At 39.5% G+C, this 18,633-nt stretch overlaps 1 protein-coding gene across 1 annotated transcript; it reads left to right on the top strand.

Moving 5' to 3' along the window:
* The first annotated feature begins 1,183 nt into the window (after positions 1 to 1,183).
* SFRP4 (secreted frizzled related protein 4) lies at positions 1,184 to 10,462 on the top strand. The gene is made up of 6 exons (XM_081079301.1): positions 1,184 to 2,021; positions 3,274 to 3,354; positions 3,445 to 3,510; positions 5,448 to 5,646; positions 7,948 to 8,011; positions 9,900 to 10,462. Exons 1-6 carry the CDS (start codon positions 1,577 to 1,579, stop codon positions 10,083 to 10,085), a joined length of 1,041 nt encoding a protein of 346 aa, XP_080935427.1. The 5' UTR covers positions 1,184 to 1,576; the 3' UTR covers positions 10,086 to 10,462.
* The last annotated feature ends 8,171 nt before the right edge of the window (positions 10,463 to 18,633 follow it).

Here is an 18,633-nt window from a genome sequence, read left to right as displayed (position 1 = left end):
GTTTTCTCTACTCAACCAATTCACAGGAAAAGGGCAGGAACTTCAGCTCTTTCTCAAAACTGTATCTCCTTCCCTTATAGGAACTCAGACTGAAAATCTTTTTCACTAAGCCAGGGATTTAGTATCATTGGATTTTACTGATGGAAATGCGTTAAGAAAGAAAAACTTGTCTGCCTTAACTTCAGATTGCCAATGAAACTGTAATTTTTAAAGATTAACTTTCAGAGAACATGTTTTCATATTCTAATGCCCTAAGAAAATATCATATAACAGCAATCTTACTGCCTGAAGACATGTATCCTCGCAGCAATAGAGCCACCCTTTTCTATGGATAGCTGAACCAGTGGTTGTTTTCACTACCTCTTCCTAATAAAAATAAGAGAAAAGAGAAAAGAGAACATGCACACTTGCTTTCCATGCTACAGATACTTACTCAATTTAAATAACAGTTTCCAAGCACCTCAAAAATGAAGATTTTAGGCTGCTGGACTGGAAATCATTTGGCATGGAGGGGGAAAGCCTTTCAGACTGTGGTGTCCAAAGTTTTCCGTTTTCTTCTGGGTTTCATTCATGTTGAAGAGAGGAATGGGGAGTTAGAAGAAGGGGGACAGTTAGTAGATGGAAGACATTTCTCAAACTAGAAGATGCTATTGCAATTTCAGGTAGTTCTGTTCCTGGTGCAGGTACAGACCAAATGTCATTCTGGAAAAACTTGAGCCCAGACTAATGTGTACTAGCCATGACGATAACAACAAACTCCATAAAACGTGAGGCAGGGGTGGAGTGGTTTGTTTTATAATGTGTCCATCCTCTGCCAACAACTTCTCCCGGTCCCGCACTACTCTCATTACTCAGCTCGTCTCATGCCCCCTACTGGAGAAATCAAGTATGTTTCAGAAATAAAGGGCAGCAGATGTTCCCATTTCCCTCAACTCTGTACTTGGGGAACCTGCAAGGCAGAAGGCCGCAAAGTTCAACTTTGACTCAAAAGGGCGTCTTTTCCTCTCTTGAAACCCTTTCTTGCACCCTCTTGGATCCGGTGTCGAAAACGATTGCCAGCGGCTCTTTGTCTTGGTCCAAAGAGAAAAGGACTGGCCAGACTAAAAAGGAGGGACTTTGGGGGAATGCAGAATTCCAGCCCTGGGCTGCGGCCCGTTGGAGATGATGTCACCGCTTCTGCGAAGAGAGGGCTGGGGGTGGAGCGGCCGAGGGGGAGCCCGCGCCGCGCCTCCGGCTGCCAAGGGAGCGTTCTGAGCTCACGTCAGGGGAGGTGTCGGGATAAATAGGCTCCCGCAATGGCCGAGGCTGGCTGCGCCGCGAGCTGCGGGGTCCGGGAGCGGAGCTGCCACGGTGAGTTCGCGCCCCGCAGGCCGAGGGCTGGCGCCGCTCGTGCTCCGCGCTGCAGGCTGCTGACACTCCCGGCCCGCGCCAGCGGCCCCGCGTCGCCGCCGACGGGAGCCTGGGGAGTCCTGTGCCCTAGAGGACTTCCTCCCCGGAGAAGGGACAGCGAAAGGCTGGAGAGGCGGGCCGAGAAGGGCCCTTTCCGCCGGTCGGGGTCGCGCTGCGGCACAGCGCCATGCTCCTCTCCACCCTGGCCGCGCTGTGCCTGTGGCTGCGCCTGGCCCGGGGCGTGCGCGGCGCGCCGTGCGAGGCGGTGCGCCTCCCCATGTGCCGGCGCATGCCCTGGAACATCACGCGGATGCCCAACCACCTGCACCACAGCACGCAGGAGAACGCCATCCTGGCCATCGAGCAGTACGAGGAGCTGGTGGACGTGAACTGCAGCGCGGTGCTGCGCTTCTTCCTCTGCGCCATGTACGCGCCCATCTGCACCCTGGAGTTCCTGCACGACCCCATCAAGCCCTGCAAGTCCGTGTGCCAGCGCGCGCGCGACGACTGCGAGCCCCTCATGAAGATGTACAACCACAGCTGGCCCGAGAGCCTGGCCTGCGACGACCTGCCCGTGTACGACCGCGGCGTGTGCATCTCGCCGGAGGCCATCGTCACTGACCTCCCGGAGGGTGAGGCCAGGGGAAGGACAGAGGGGTGGCGAGGGGGCGTTGTTGGCCGTCCATGAGAACCCAGAGGCTGCACTCACGGCTGCCCGCGGGTGGTCGGTCAGCGCCCCCCCACTTCCGAGGGTTAGAGCAATGGGGAAGGGCTGGTGACTTTACTTCCGGAAAAGTCTGGTTTCTCTACAGGAATTTCAGGAGCTGAAGACCCCCAAGTCCCATGAGGGGCGATGGTGGTGGTGGTGGTGCTTACAATGTGAGCCAGTGGGGACGTTTTCATTTACAGTCATAACGGAATGGTAATAGCAACAGTAGCAAAGAAGAGTGTAGGGCTTATGGTGGTTGGGAGCTAGAGTTAAACACTTTTCACGTACCATTTAACGCTTAAAACAATCCCACCAGGATTCTCCATTTAGTGTTTGCTCTTGAAAGCTCTTGCTGAAGAAGCAGTTCCAGTCATTACTCCCCACCAGGAGCGCAGTTTGTAAATTTAGTCACCCTGGAAAATTGTAATGTATTTTATGGTCTTTGACCAGGAGTCAACATCTGGGACATCTTAGTTACCTGGATCTCATCTTCCATTTCCTTCTTTTCTCTTTGGTCATTTTGCTGCTTTTCCAGGAAGAAGGAGCAGCTTTAAATCCACTTGGTGAAATGAAACCTAAGAATATTTTTGCATCCTTTTATCCCTGACCCTGGTTGCTGCACATTTAAAGAGATTACGGTGTTGCTTTAGTTGTTTCTCAAGTTCTACCTCAGAGCATTGCCCAAAACATGAAGGAAGAGATCAGGAAAAGATCGAAACACCTCTCTAGTTCAGAGTTCTAGGAAAACCTATTTGTTGCTTAAATAATATAAATGATAAAGGGTTGTGCTTGTTTTGGATTATGTAGCTGTGGACTGTTTCTGCACTGCAAGATGTGAGGTGGGATTTGAAAAAATTCTGCTTATTTTGATTAGTGTAAATTGTCAACTCAGAAAATCAACATTTTACCATGGATTTGAGAAGGAACGACATAATTTGTCCCGGTTGGCTGGTTAACATCAGTTTGTGCTGGATAGGCAGCCTGACCTGAAAGTCTTCTTCCTAAGCCCAGGGATTTCTGTATGAAAGAAGTAGTCAACAATCACGAGCCATTTTTACAATTTAGTATTATCTTTTGTGATGCTGTTAGTTTATGTCTCCAGATGATTCCTTATTCTAGCTGGATAAACAGACCAAATCACTGACCACACCCATGTGGCCCTGTGTGTGTTTCAGATGCCAAGTGGGTCGACATCACACCAGACATGATGGTACAGGAAAGGCCTCTTGACGTTGACTGTAAACGCCTCAGCCCTGGTGAGTTGATCTTCAAGCCTCCGTTTCCTTCTCCCTAGAGTGATTTCTGAACCCTCTTCCAACTTTTTGTCTTTCTTTTGCCTTCTGTAGACCGGTGCAAGTGCAAAAAGGTGAAGCCAACTCTGGCAACATATCTGAGCAAAAACTACAGTTATGGTAAGTCTGATGAGACCATTCACTTTGGGACCTGGCACATTACAAAGCCAGGTCTGCTAGTCATAAAGTAAAGAAGACAGTTGGTGATTTTTCTAGTTAACTATATGTGTTTCAGATGGCACAATAACAACTGTAAAATTTCTTGTTTTTCTGGGTAAATCTAATAAACACAAAGTAAATTACCCAGGTGAGGACAGTGATATGGCTCCCATTGCACATCTGACGTGACCCTGCTTGCCTTGGTGAGAGGTGCTGCTCTGCCAGGACAGCACAGCTCACCTGTTCTCTTACTAAGATTTCATTGCTGCTGGAAGGATGGGTGAGTGACCCATGGAATCATTATCTGAGACCCAGAGGCCCAGGAATTAAGACCTGCTCCTGTATCTTTATACTTATAAATAGCTGTGAATATTTAACATCTTAAAGAGATGATAGGAAAGTGTTAATCACAAGACACTATGGCTACAAGTATTAACATAGCTTAAATGCCTCTTCACTCTTACTGGGGGAAAAAACCAGTCAGCACTTTCTTCAAAAAATAAGTCAATCATTCTATTTTGAATGTTCTAAGTAAATTTAATTGTACTATCATCACTTGAAAGTAAACTTAATTAAAATATGTTCTTTTAAAATATCTATTTGGGCTATTTTATGTTTCATTTCATTTCTTAAATTATTTCTGCTGAAATAACAAAAACTGGGGGGAAATGTTCATTTTATTTACTTAGTTTTCCATATTTCAAACTGAAATTTTATATCATAAGAATCTTTACATTATATATACACATGAAAGTAAGAAGATCATGACAATATAAAAGTCTGAAAAAATAATATTTTCTTTAGGTTGTCAGATTTGAGAATCATACTTAGCCAATGTGGGTAATTCAACCAAAAAAAAAAAATACACATTCTTTTCTAGCAGCTTTCTGTTATTTAAAACCATTCTATGTAGATATGGTATCTTAATCTGATCTACTTAGTCCCTCATCTGACACTATCCAGACTTCGTTACTAATCTGAGTTTTACTCTCACTCTGTTCTCTGGGGTGTCATAGCCTCAAAATTACTTTGACGATGAAACCATTTCTATTTAAATCCTTTGGCTCCTTCATAAACCAGCTTCCTAGGGTGGAATCCAAGACAGATCCTTACTAGGCTGATTACAACTCCATGACAGGCAGTAATAGCAAGGGACCAAAAGAGCCAGAATGTAAAGTGTGATCAGACACAGTGACGTTCACAGCCATCTGTAATAACAGTTCTATATCCACTAACCACAGACCTCACTTTGACAGTCTCAGAAATTAAAGGATTGAGAACAGTGATCTTCAGAGACTCCTTCCAGTCTAAAGTGTTATTGCTCTAATAACTTCCTCTGGGACAGAGGAAGTTCAAGCCTCAGATGGGTGATTAAACCACAAACTTTAAAGTGGCTTCTGAATCTGAGAGTGTATGATTCTCACTTCAAATCATCACAAGGCAGAGTATAAACAAATATTTGTTTCTATGAAATTTTTATTGACATTCTGTGTAACTAAATTTTCTGATAACGTTTTGGGGGGTGGGGGAAAGCTAATTTTAGAATTATAGAATTTTAGGCCTGAGAAGGATCTATGGAATTCTCTAATCAAACCCTATCTGTAGCCCAGTGAGGAGCTGTCGCTGACTCAAAGGCAGAAGCCAGGCTAAGCCTGCTTGTCAATTTACTTTTATGTCTTGCAGCATGAGTCAGAACTTTGAAGACAATGTTGACAATATGGGAGGCCTTACATTTACCATATGATTGTGTGGGCTTTCTGCCTGCATTTGGGCAGCTCGGACATGACCATAATTACAGGAGTGATTCCTTAAGAGAGGTTCAAGAGTTGGCATGAATGCACCATCCCTATTTTTCTCCAAAGGCTTCAACAACATTTATATTGATTTTTAAATTGCAGTCATTCATGCCAAAATAAAAGCTGTGCAGAGGAGTGGCTGTAATGAAGTAACAACAGTGGTAGATGTGAAAGAGATCTTCAAGTCCTCATCACCCATCCCGCGAACTCAAGTCCCACTCATTACGAACTCTTCCTGCCAGTGTCCTCACATACTGCCCCATCAGGACGTTCTCATCATGTGTTACGAGTGGCGCTCACGGTAGGCATGGCGGGCAGGAGAAACTACACACAGGTTACGAAAACATGAATCCCATTTAGCAGTCATGGTTTAAAAAACGAAAACCAAAACAGCACCAGCTTTTTTGAAAAGCAGTTTTAACAGATACGTTTGTTGGGATGTCCATATATCCTAAGTATCAATGAATTCTTCATAGAATTAAGGAAATATAGAAATGTGAGTTTTTGAATGGAATCTTTAAAAATAAATTTCATAATTCCTTAAATGATTTCAAAAACTTATAGGCAGATAAATTACTTTGAGTAAAACCAATTCTTTTCAAATTATTCAAATCCATCTTAGTGTGGCAAATACTGAATTTTTTAAGGGCTGTTTAGTAACTTACAGATCAAGTAAAAACCATTTGAGACTATAGTTTTCCACATTTCCTTTACATACATTTAGTTTGCATATTTATTTGCTATAGTATTACATATACACACATACATGCATAATCACTCATATATACTCACATTTCCAGCTGTTTGTGTCTCCCCACATCTCTTTCCTTAGCATCATTTTTTATATATTAGTACATTCCTTATATTGTAAAAATCAAAAACTACAGCACAGGTTCCAGGATGAGCCCCATAACTTGCTACAATATACTTCTCCAGCAAAATTACTTATTTTTATTTAACAAGTCTTCCCTTTGATTCTCTGTCACTAATGGTTATATGTTTGTTTCTTCTAGATACAGCTCAAAACTCTATTTCTAAAAAAAAAAAAAAAAAAAAAAACTTTTGAAACTCACCTCCCCTGAAAACTTTCTGTGTTCTATCTGTACTTGGGTACCCTCCTCATACCACATACACCAACTTGTGCTCTTGGTTTTAAAGCTGTTCTACTTATATCTTGCCTCTCTAAAGAAGCTGAATAGAGGAATGTTGAATTTCTGGGCTTGTCTCTTGCATGGTGTTTCTATCTGCTACCGTACTAGGTGGAGATCTGGGGATAAACCAGGTTGCTAGGGATTAAATTCTACTTAGACAGAAGAATGGATTAAAAATGAATTAAATAATAGCTTTCGTGTCATCTTTCCCAAGTTTTGTAAATTTAATGTAATTCTGATCAAAATCCCAGTAAAAAATTTTGTGGACAACTGGGATTTATGTCTTCACAAATGACACAATGATCATTTGGAAGAATAAACTAGTAAGGGCATGTAAATGAGATTTTGAAAATAAAACAGATGAGAGGAAATCTGCCTTATGAGATATGCAAAATCGGTACAATGCTACACTTCTTAAAACAATGTGGTGCAAGAGTAGACATAAAGATAAACAAAGCAGAGGAAAAAGTCTTGAAACAGATTCTAATACATAAAAAATACTTACATAATGTAAGAAACATCACAAATCAATAGGAAATGAAAATATTACTTAGTGAAAGTTGCAAATATTTTTATTTGGAAAAATGCTACATATTTTCACTTTATACTACTATAAATCTCAAATGGATTAAAGAGATATTTTAAAAACTTAATCAAGGAGGATAAAATTAGGTAAATAAATATATGTTATATGAATGGCACGATACTTTGTAAACATAAAAGTAATGTAAGAAACTCCAAGGGAAAATGTCAGTATACAAATCGGACCACATATTAGCATGTATATAAAAATCACAAATAAAAATAAAAAGACATAAAAATTGAGAAAACTACTCCTTCAAGAGTAAAGTTACTATTTAAAACAGTAAGACTGCAATATAGAAATATATGTACATAAATCTAAACATGAAAATTATGTGGCAGTATGCATTGAAAACCCTAATATACAAAGTGTGGTCAAATATATATATTTGAGTTTATATATATATAAACTCTTTGACCCAGTAATTCTACTTTCAGAAATCTGTCCAAAGGAAATAATAAGCCGGTGCACAATATATACAAGGATATTCAATGCAACACTGACAATAATAGCTAAGCAAAAGAGGGAGGTTCAAGAGTAAATAAATAGTAAAATATATTATGGATCTCCATAGTTGTAATATTATTTGGTTATTAAATTTATATTTTTGAATTATTCTAATTACATCAGAAAATGCATATAATACAATGATAAAAGGAAATGTATGATATTATCTAAATATACAGTGTGATCTAAAAATAAATATATAGTACATACAAGGAAAAATGAAAGGATATATCCATAAAGTATAAATGGCGGATTGTAGGGTTAATGGCTATTGAAGATTTTTTTTTTTAATTTTTGTATTTCTAAACTTTTTACTTTCATAATCAGAAGTTGCTTATTAAGATAAATTACTCTTTTTCAGGATGATGCTTCTTGAAAATTGTTTAGTTGAAAAATGGAGAGATCAACTTAGTAAAAGATCCATAGTAAGTATACTTAGCGATACTAGGAATATAGATTTAAGTGCATGTAAAGAAATTCTGTAGAATTTGGGTATTTTTCTCATTCTTTCATCTCCAGGCTATCATAGGAGCCATCGGTAGTAGCAGTATTTGTCTTTCAAATAAATAGTTATGAGTATAGCTATTCTCACTTGGAATTTTTATTGTAAATCTCTCTTCAACTTCAAAGACCAATTTGGTTGCATTCAATACTGACCTACTGGTTATTCCCAGATTAAATTTGTTTATTTTTTTTTGGTTTCTTTATTATATTGTATTTAATTGTTTTAGCAAACAGTCAGGTACTTGGGCAGAAGAAATATCCAGAGGGATTAAAACAGACATATATGTGTAGGGGTGTGAATACCTAGTTCTAAAACTGACTGCTGTACAAAGCAGAATCTTTCCCCTGTATTTAAAATAATTTTAAACCTTTATCAAAGTAAACTATATACAAAAAGTAATGATTTTTTATTTTGTGTATCTGTGATTTTAGTGGTAACATCAAAGAAATATTGGTAATTCAGTTACAGGAGTTAGAATAATTTGTTTGCCCAGAGATGTGAAGTCATACCACAACTAAAGAAATAAGGTCATTAGCTTGAAAATTTTAAAGCATCTCCTCTCCTGAAAATATGTTTAAATACATTCAGGAGAATTTGTGTTTTCAAGTTCACAAAGGTACTGCTACTGCCTATGATTTCTTGGTTTGCATGAATAAAAATTCTTGGTTAGGGGAGAGTTTATATTATACTGACTTATGGAGAATCAACACAACCTCTCCTACTTAGTGCATTTATGAATAAAAGATCCAAACACTACTATTACATCTGAGCTAAAAACTCGAGCTACTCAGGAGCACACTTAGTCTTACTAGACAGAAAATTCTGGCTGCATTAGTTATCTGGTTTCCAAGACTACAGTAGATTAGAAGTGCCATAGGGGTCTGAGGGGAAAGAAAGCTTTCAAGGGTCACAGCTGTTTGGACCATTCACTTTAGCAGAAAATATTACAATATATTTCAATAAGTATCTGAAGATATTACCATACAATAGCAGTAATCAGTTTACTTTTTTAGACTATCCTAGGAGGGTGGGGACCGTCTTTTTTATTTCATTGTATTTCTCATGCCTAGAACAATGCTCAAACTCTTTGTTGATTGAAATATACTCTAACAAGTGGGGATGTGTGTTATAATAAAAAAACAATGTCTGTTCAAATGGAATCTTTCATTTTTTTTCTTACATGCAACTGTTTAAATAAATAGTATTTATTTATATTATGAATAGTAAATCCTATTCTATCAAGGAAACTTAACTGTCCAGATTTCCCATCCTCTCTGGGAAGCTAACACTTGAGTGTATTACTAGATGTAGGTGGGGCTTCTGTCTTCCATTGGGTGTAACAGAATTAAGTGAATTCCTAAGTGTGGTCAGAGGCCTCTGATTTTCAGTGGGGCTGGATAAATTTCTGCTTTTAGCCACATCAACCCTTTTAAAGAAGGCTTCGCTGTGTAGGAATGTCATGTAGGAATAAGAAAAGCTGCATGGTTAGGGCCTTGGGCTCTGGAGTCTGACTAGTGAACTTGAATTTAGTTCTGACATTTACCAGCTGTGTGACCTTTTGCAAATAACCTCAGTGAGCTTCTTCCCTAGTCATGAGTCTGGTGTCCACCTAGAAGGGCTGTTGTGAGTTTCAATGAAACAAATGCATGTCAAGACTCCATTATATACTCAGCATTTGGAGTAGCTATTATAATTGGTATCACAATTGGTATGCTACAGTGAAAACAGTTTCATTAATTCTGATATTAGTTTGATAGCACACAGGGGTGAGATGTACTGGACGGTCATGTTTACAAATTGCCTCCCAGCAGTGGGAAGAGAGACTACGCGAACAGCAGAGGACAATCCAGGAGAAGAAGCAAACCAGCGGGCGCACCAGTCGTAGCAATCCTCTGAAACCAAAGGGGAAGCCCCCTGCTCCCAAGCCAGCCAGCCCCAAGAAGAACATTAAAACTAGGAGTGCCCAAAAGAGAACAAACCCCAAAAGAGTGTGAGCTAACTGCTTTCCAAAACAGAGACTTCCTCTCAGGGTGAGGCCAGGCACTGCCCAGACAGCCTGCGGAAGGCACACGCCCCCTGCCTTAACAACTACAGCATTCTTCATAGATACATCTTGCAGCATTTTTCCTAATGATATGCTTCAGTTTTTCTTTTTAAGCCACGACAAGCCATAGTGGTAGGTATTCCCTTTGGTATGGAAGGTATATGAAAGCTGGTCCAAAAAAGTTTACCGTGTTCAGAGTGGCCTATGTGCATACTCTGTGAGAGCTCCATGTGGGGAACTATGCTTTTGTTCTTACAATTTGACCTAATGTGTGCACTGTAAAATAAATGCCATATTACAAATAAAACACCTAATTTTTGCACAATATGTTTTATTTTAGTTTGACTTCTGTTGTTAGAATCTTAGTGATTTTTAAAAATGTGATTGAAAATATAATGCTTCTAAGAAGGTAAGCAAAAGAAATGAGTATTTAAAAGATTTTTTATATGTTTACTGTTTGCAGAAGAATTTTTGTGATGAAGGGGGACTTTTGAACAATCTAGAAAAGTAGGATATGGAAAATTGTAATGAGTTCTTTTTAATAGTGAAGACTTTCTGCTCTGTTTTTAGCTAGAAACTCTAAAAAAATAAATCATAATAATGATAAATAAATAAAAGGGAAAGACAGGCAATGTCTGGATCTTTGTTTTCTGGTTACCGTGCCATGGTGCTTCTCATCAGGGCCCTTTAAAGCAGCAACAGAAACAGTTTCTTTCTCCTGTTATGACCAATTAGGTACCAATTAGTCAGCACCAACTATTTTACACCTGTGGGTGTGGTACTCGGCTCACTTCCCGGGCTTCTGAGGGATCCTGAGGCCAAGCCTGTCTGCTGGCTGGTGGTGCTTAGAAGAGGGCCACGGGTCTGAGGAGGGAGGATCAGGAAGGACCCAAGCAGCTGGTTCTCTGCCTGCTAATGCACTGGTGCCACACGCAAACTCTGCACCTGGAAAAGGCAACTGTGGGCACTCGTCCACCCACCATTCAGTAATGTAGAGGAACAATATAAAGCGTAAGAGTTAAATCTCCTTTTGCTATACCATTGTTCCTGCTTCTCAGAGAAGGGGTAATATCCATGTGGCATTCATCCAGATAATTAAGCACATAATTCAATTTCATCTCTGGAGCCATGGGGACACAGAAGTGATGTATGTAGGTAAGCCAGGGGAGAATGGAAGAATAGGACTAATGAGAATGTTGGTACGGGCACCCATTTCCCCCTGAAAGTGTTTCTGCCTGCACTGCTATCGCAGGGCAGCAGAGAAAGGAATCCATGAGATCCACCCACACAAGGGTATCAATAAAATCTGCAGGGTGTGTTGCTGCTGTAGGAAAGACAAACCTCTTTGTCCCTTAAGATGGTTAGCATAGATGTAAACTAAAGAAACTAGGAAAAGCCACTAAAAGGCACTGCTAGCCTCGTCTACCTTCTTAGCATAATAGGAATTCTGTGGGGGAGGGAAGTTACAAATGGAACTCTCTATGGAAAAGGAGAAAAAATGCTTATGTAAAACCTATTTTTTAAAGTGCAAAACAATGTAATAAGAATTTGGAGACAACTTCACAAATTTAAACACTGTTTACTTTGAAGATTTAACTGAAGTCACATACTGATTATTAAACAAAAACTTAATCAGCACATTTATCAGTTTGATGAATCGATAAAGGATTAACCAGGCCACCGTTTGGTTTATGAAACTGAACATCAGCCCACATTAAGCATAGTATAACAAATATGGAAGTGGACTTCGTGTGAGAGCTAAAAACTTATTTTTCTCACTTAAAGATTTCTCCACCTATGCAGACTGGTGCAGCCGCTATGGAAGGCAGTGTGGAGGTTCCTCAAAATATTTCAAATAGAATTACCATATGATCCAGCAATCCCTCTCCTGGGTATCTACCCAAAGAATTTGAAATCATTTATACATAAAGACACGTGTGCTCCAATGTTCATTGCAGCTTTGTTTACGGTGGCCAAGACATGGAAACAACCAAAATGTCCTTCGATAGATGAATGGATAAAGAAGTTGTGGTATATATACACAACGGAATACTATTTGGCATTAGGAAAGATGATATAGGAACATTTGTGACAACATGGATGGATCTTGAGAGTATAATGCTAAGCGAAATAAGTCAGAAAAAGCAGAGAACCCTATGATTTCACTGATATGTGGTATATAAACCAAAAACAACAAAAAAACAAGACAAACAAATGAGAAACAAAAACTCATAGACACAGACAATAGTTTAGTGGTTACCAGAAGGTAAGGGGGGTGGGGGGAGGGAGATGAGGGTAAGGGGGATCAAATATATGGTGATGGAAGGAGAACTGACTCTGGGTGGTGAACATACAATGGGATTTATAGATGATGTAATACAGAATTGTACACCTGAAATTATGTAATTTCATTAACAAGTGTCACCCCAATAAATTAAAAAAAGAAATAAAAAAAAGATTTCTCCACCTAAATACGTGTGAGAGGCGGTAAATATAAACATATGGAGAGAAAAGCTGAGGTTCTATCTCTGAAATGGGAATATTTTGAGAGTTGTGTTACTCTCATCAACAAAAACCCTTATTTTGCAATGTTTATTAACACATTTTATGACAGAGAACAACTAAAGGCATTTATTTTGAAAATTATTTTGTTGGTCTTCCAATAATACAGTAAACACGTATTTTCTATAAAGCATTCAATAAATGTATAAAATAAGAAATAATGGAATTAAAATCCTACCTAATCCCACTCACCACAATGAGGTAATCACTTTTAGTATTTTTGTATGTAATTTTCCAGTTATTTCCTATGTATTTACATAATGATTTGAAAAAATAAAACTAGGAGCCTATTATACATACTGTTTCGTAACCTACCTTCTTCACTCAGCTCTTTACTGAGATCATTCTCATGTCAATATAGCTAATGCTACCTCGTTCAGAACACTTCCTTGGCAAGCGTTACACAGCAAGCTGTCGTGTTATTAGGGATTCACTTTGTTTCTTAACTGAACATACTGAATAACTGAATAAACATCTTGTTAGCTAGTATCTGTGCACATTCTTAATTAGTTCTTTGGGATGTTTGTTTAAGTAGCATTGCTAGGCTGTGGAATATGACCCTAAAGGAAAGTTTTTCATCATACTGTCAATTATCCTCCTATATGCTTGGACCTTAGATCGATCATCCTCACTAAGATTGTTTCCTCCTAACCAAGTTTTAAATGGGAACTGGATGTCATCCTGGGTGAAGCTACTCTTCATCCGTGAGTCATACGCTGACAACATTCTCAGCACTCCCAGCCTCTAGGCAGCTGGGAAATGAATGACTGAGCTTCTGGAGGGACGTATAGTAGATGATAGATAGGTGATAGATGGGTGATAGACAGATGATAGATAGATAGATGATAGGTAATAGATAAATAGATAGATGAGACATAGATGATAGATAATACATACATATATACATACATGAATACATAGATATCTTGACTTCTGGAGAAAAGCAAATGCAACCTTCTCAATTTGTTTAATGAATCAAATTTAATAATGTACCCCTCATCAGCTAGCGAAACCAAAGAATGAGGATTTAGCAGAAGTGCCAATAGATTTTTTTCTTTCCAGCTTTCTTTTAAGATACATGAGAATTTAGATAAATGACCTTAATTTTTTCCAGTTCTAAACCAATGCATTCTGGTTTTTGTCCTTGGATGCTTATAAGATTGTGCACTGCAAACTTAGCATAAAACTCCTTTACTTCAGCTAGCTCAAGGGTGCTTCTGCTTGATGGAACAAGTCCCTAAATAAAAAGGATGGGAACATTTTACCACAAGTCTCTACCTGCTGTTATCACCAATTCAAATAGCAAAAATGGTTATTTGAAAGCATGGAATAAAAAAAAGTTGAATGGGACCTTTTAAGTCATCATCTAGCTTGCTGAAGAAAGGCTGTGTTAGGGCTTGTCTGATGTCTCACATCTAGCTAATGAAAGGTCTGGGACCCCAGAGTCACTCAATTTTAGTATACCAGACTGAAGTGTACTGGTGTTTTGGGAACAGAAAACCATGCTATTAGGAGGAATACTTCTGGTTCTAGTCTGATATGTGCTAATACAGACCATATTTCCTAACAGGAAAATATTTTTTGAAAAATGCATTTTACACTGAGATATGTCATACTATATTTACAGTATGCCAACCAAAACTTTTAGTTAATTGTTACCTTTGTGACTTAGCTGATAAGCAATCAATGCTGTGTTCTCCAGATCAACAGAGTACCTGGCATAGAGTATCTGCCTTAAAATTGGTACCTCCAAGGAGGTGCTTGACAGTAGGAGGGGAAGAAAATAGCTCCCCTTTTTACTATCCAGACAACAGAGATAAGCAAAAAGAAAAAATGAAAACAAAAGCACCTAAAAATGCCAAAATAACTACCCCTAATGTTAAATTAGCATTTTAGTATTGATCTTTTCAGACTTTCTGTGTTCGCATGTATGAATTTAATGGCACGTGAACATTTTCCCCTGCAAGAAATACAACTGAATTTTTATTTCTTCACAGATGCATAGCATGGATGTATCAGAGTTTATTTTGCCAATAACTGTGAGAATGGACTTTTAACTGTGGTTCCCAAGACATGCTAGGGTAAGACAGATTTTTTGTGACACAAATATTTTTCCACTATTATTGAATTCTCAAGACCAGAATGGAGCATAAATGGGGTATTTTTGCATTTTTTAATGAACATGTGTTACTTTTATACTAGAAGATATTACAAAAATATGAGGGCGGGGAAGAGAGAGAGAGAGATGGATTTAAGCCACAGAGACATGGAAACATGAACATTATTTCATTGATCATGTTAGTCTGTGTCCTCAGAGGAGCAGACACCAAAAGGGAATTAAATTAAAAGTGAAAGGATTCTATTAGAGGAAATACCTGTGAGAGAGAATAAGAAGATAAATGAATAGGGCAGAAGGAAAGAACGTCGGGGGAAGCATTTTAGACTACTTCCGTTGGCGAGGTTACCGGGGAGCTGTGAGCCAAGCATCAGGAGCCCCTCATCTCCTAGGAACAGCTCTGTCTTCATCCTGCTGCACTCAGTCACTGACTGGGAGCAACCAGTGGACAGCCTTGTTTGGATGCAAAAGTAGCAATAGATTTCAGACTGTGGTGTCTGGATACCTGGTTAATTTTGGTCGCTGTAGTTGGAGCCTATGACTCACATCCCAGTGACCATCACAGTAAGAGCATTAGAAAAATACTGAGATGTTGCCACTACATCTTCAGCACGAGTTATAAAGTGGTGGTGCCAGGCAACAAAGCGTCTCGACAAACTTCCGTAATTGTCATCAATACACTATTTGAATCCCTAAACCTCAAAAACTCTTATGTATTCATGTCCTTTTTATACCTTTTATGTTTTATTTCAAATTTATTGAAGAGAAAATGTGTTGATCACAGCTGCAGTTCTTTCGTATTTATTCTTCTACCTAAGAACAGTCTCTTTATACTAGACTGTAAGGAAACATTTTTTAGAGGTAATTAATGACAGTAAGAAACTCTGTGTTGTGTAATTTTGCCTATACCTGTTCAGACAGCATAAGCATAAGCCTAATATACCTAGCTGCTATATTTGTATGAGAACAATTTTATAACTCAATAACCCTAAAATATGTAGCTATAATATCTCGATGAGAACCTCTTTATAATGGAAAGTTTGGATCACATTAGTGATACACTTTGAGAGGTAAAAAAAAGCATACTTTTTAAACAATTAGATTTAGGCTAACAGCAAACTTATAACCAGACTGCTGAACCAAAATCTCACAAAATTGTAATGACGAGTATAATACAACAAGGTGTAAAGAACTGACATTAAGCAAAAAACTCTTATGAATAAAATTCCATGATGGTACTAAGAAATATCTAAAATGCTGTTGTTGAATCAAACAGATGGATTTTTCAAATTCATTGTCATTTTTAGTCCCCTAATAATTTCAAATATTTATTATGTCATTGAAATATTTTAGCAGCTGAATAGTGTGTGGGAAATTACCTAGTAAACTTTCTTCCTTTATCGAAAGCATTTGAAAAACTGGCTTGGGAGTTCATCCAAAGTAGCCTCCAAGGGTAAGCAAGTTCAGACACAGTTTGTCCAAGCGTCAGACTCAGTGGGGCACTCCATTGAAAGGAAAGGGCATCAGGAGAGTCCAAGGAGAGGACCATAAAATAGAGCAGAGCATGTTTTAGAAAATGTGTCCATTTTCTACAGAGCATCTGCTTACAGGAAACAGGATCCAGGGAGGGCATGTTGGAAAGTATCAGGCTCTGATCAAGAGTGCTTCAGGTCTCCTGTCTTGGAAGGATGCTACAGGTGCTAAGTAAGGCCATCAAAGGATCTCTGGCTTCGGCGTCAAGGTGCATTACTGAGCCAGTGCTAAAGAATGGGACCATTCTGTATGGTGCAATTCATAAAGAAACAGACCTCATCCCAGCTCTGTTTGGCTGTTGCGATAGAGGCACTTCCCTCACAGGCATACACTGCCTACCTTCTGAGCCAGTCCTTGTATTTGGACCCATCTCCTCACCATCATGTGCTTCTCATCATGCTCGCATATCTCAGCCCAGAGATTTGCAGTCCTCAATTGCCTCGGCCACAACGGCCCAGAACATGTGTTTTCTGCCTAACGGCCAGCTGAGATTCAAAATCATCCCATTTAGCTGGAGCCCTGACAACTTCTAGCCTTTTCTCACCTTTCTTCTCAAGGGCAAGAAGATATTCCCAGTACTACTAACCCCAGCCCGTATATTCCTGCTTTTTGCTGTGGTGTCACACTCACTAAATTTCATTCTCTCAAGACTAATATCAACACAAACTAAAGTTTAATTAACTATATCTCTTTGTACATTGATTATTATACTTCTGACAAATAACCTCAAGACTAATTCTATAATCTGAAAGAAGTAGCCTTTCTCTATATTTTGCTGATAAAATCTTTGTACAGATGTGTACATATATATAGACAACTGAGTGAAGCATGCCATCTGCTGGTGAAGTATGTTATTAATTTTTAGAGAGTGCTGTTTTAATACTTTTTAAGTTCTGGACCATTCAACACAATTATATGAATACCTAAATATTACCAGGCATGTAAAGCAGCAGATAAAAGTATTTGATTTGAAGGAATGGGGAACGTGAAGGAAGTTAGAACGGTGAAGATTTCACTATACTTATTTCTCTGCACAATCCAAAGAAAGCCAATATTTAGTTTACCCTAGTATTTAAAAATTCATTCTGAAGAAAATTGAAGGACATCCTTACTGATAATTCACATGTAACTAGCTTTGGTATATTTCACAATTCAGATGAATGTGCACAGGTGTGCTTCTCATAGTGTTGGAATAGTAGGGTTTAGAGGTGAGTAATGTGTTACTAATACTAAACAATCAAGGGGTGATATCAGCAAGATGGCAGAGTAGGAAGTGTTGGACCATCCTTCCCTCACAACCTCGTGAACTCAGAAACAATTCATGAACAAATTCTCTTAATGAGAAATCTAGAAACTAAGTGAAGTTTTCCTACACTCCAGGTGAACATGAAACTGGACTCAATGAAGCTGGTAGGGAGATTTGGGACATCCTCTGGCTGGAGTCCCTGCCCCCAGTACAGCACTATACAATCAGAAAAAGGTCCCCTAACTCTTGGCTCCTCCCGGGGGAGTGAAGGAGTTTCTTCACACCACCGGTGCCCCAAGTTTCTGAGAGAATCTCAGAGGACCAACTTCTGTCTTGTCAGTTGGATGGATCCACCACAGCCTAACAGCCTGGAGGAGAACAGAGAAGGCGGCTTGGAATGTCAAACACCATAGCTTCCTCTTTTTCCCAGTAAAGAAAAAGCAAATGAAAAAAACAGAGATCTGTAGAGAGGCCCCATATCACATACAGGCAGCAGGGCCATATGTGGTCTAGCTCTAACAATGCACCCAGCCTCTGCATCGGGAACACAATGTGGACACCCACTTTTTTTCAGGCAGGGGACTAGGTGGGCAGGGGCAGGCCCTGGCCACACTGGCATAGAGGGCATGAATGTCTAAGACGAGTGAGGATTGCAAACTGCACATGGACACATTGTGCATTCCTCAGCACCCAGAGGGCCCATGTGCCTATTTCCATGTCTGGGCTGTGTAGGCAGAGACTGGGTCATAGGTGCATGTATCTGGGGGGCCACACCACTCTGCCAAGAACCAAACCATTCCAAAACAAAGGAGCGTATTTCCCTGAAAGCAGATCTTGTCCAATCTCAGAAGCCATACCTGCCCAGCTGCACCAGGGAGTCTGCAAATGAGAGGCTAGGTTATAAGAGAGGGACTGCATCCCTTCCAGATGGACAGCATGGCCATAATAAAAGAAAAAGTCCAGCACTCAGCTTCCCCTTGGGGAGGAAAAGAGTAGAGCTGCTTGTATAGCACCCCAACTTCTCCAGAGGCTTTACAAATA

The sequence above is a fragment of the Rhinolophus hipposideros genome (assembly GCF_964194185.1).
Source record: "Rhinolophus hipposideros genome assembly, chromosome: 18".
Classification (NCBI taxonomy): domain Eukaryota; kingdom Metazoa; phylum Chordata; class Mammalia; order Chiroptera; family Rhinolophidae; genus Rhinolophus; species Rhinolophus hipposideros.
Note: the sequence above shows the minus strand (reverse complement) of the source record. Positions and strands in the feature narration are given on the sequence as shown.

Coding starts and splice junctions, on each gene's coding strand:
- SFRP4 (XM_081079301.1), top strand. CDS start 1,577: ATGCTCCTCTCCACCCTGGCCGCGCTGTGCCTGTGGCTGCGCCTGGCC. Junction 2,022..3,273: donor CGTCACTGACCTCCCGGAGG/GTGAGGCCAGGG, acceptor TGTGTGTTTCAG/ATGCCAAGTGGGTCGACATC. Junction 3,355..3,444: donor CTGTAAACGCCTCAGCCCTG/GTGAGTTGATCT, acceptor TGCCTTCTGTAG/ACCGGTGCAAGTGCAAAAAG.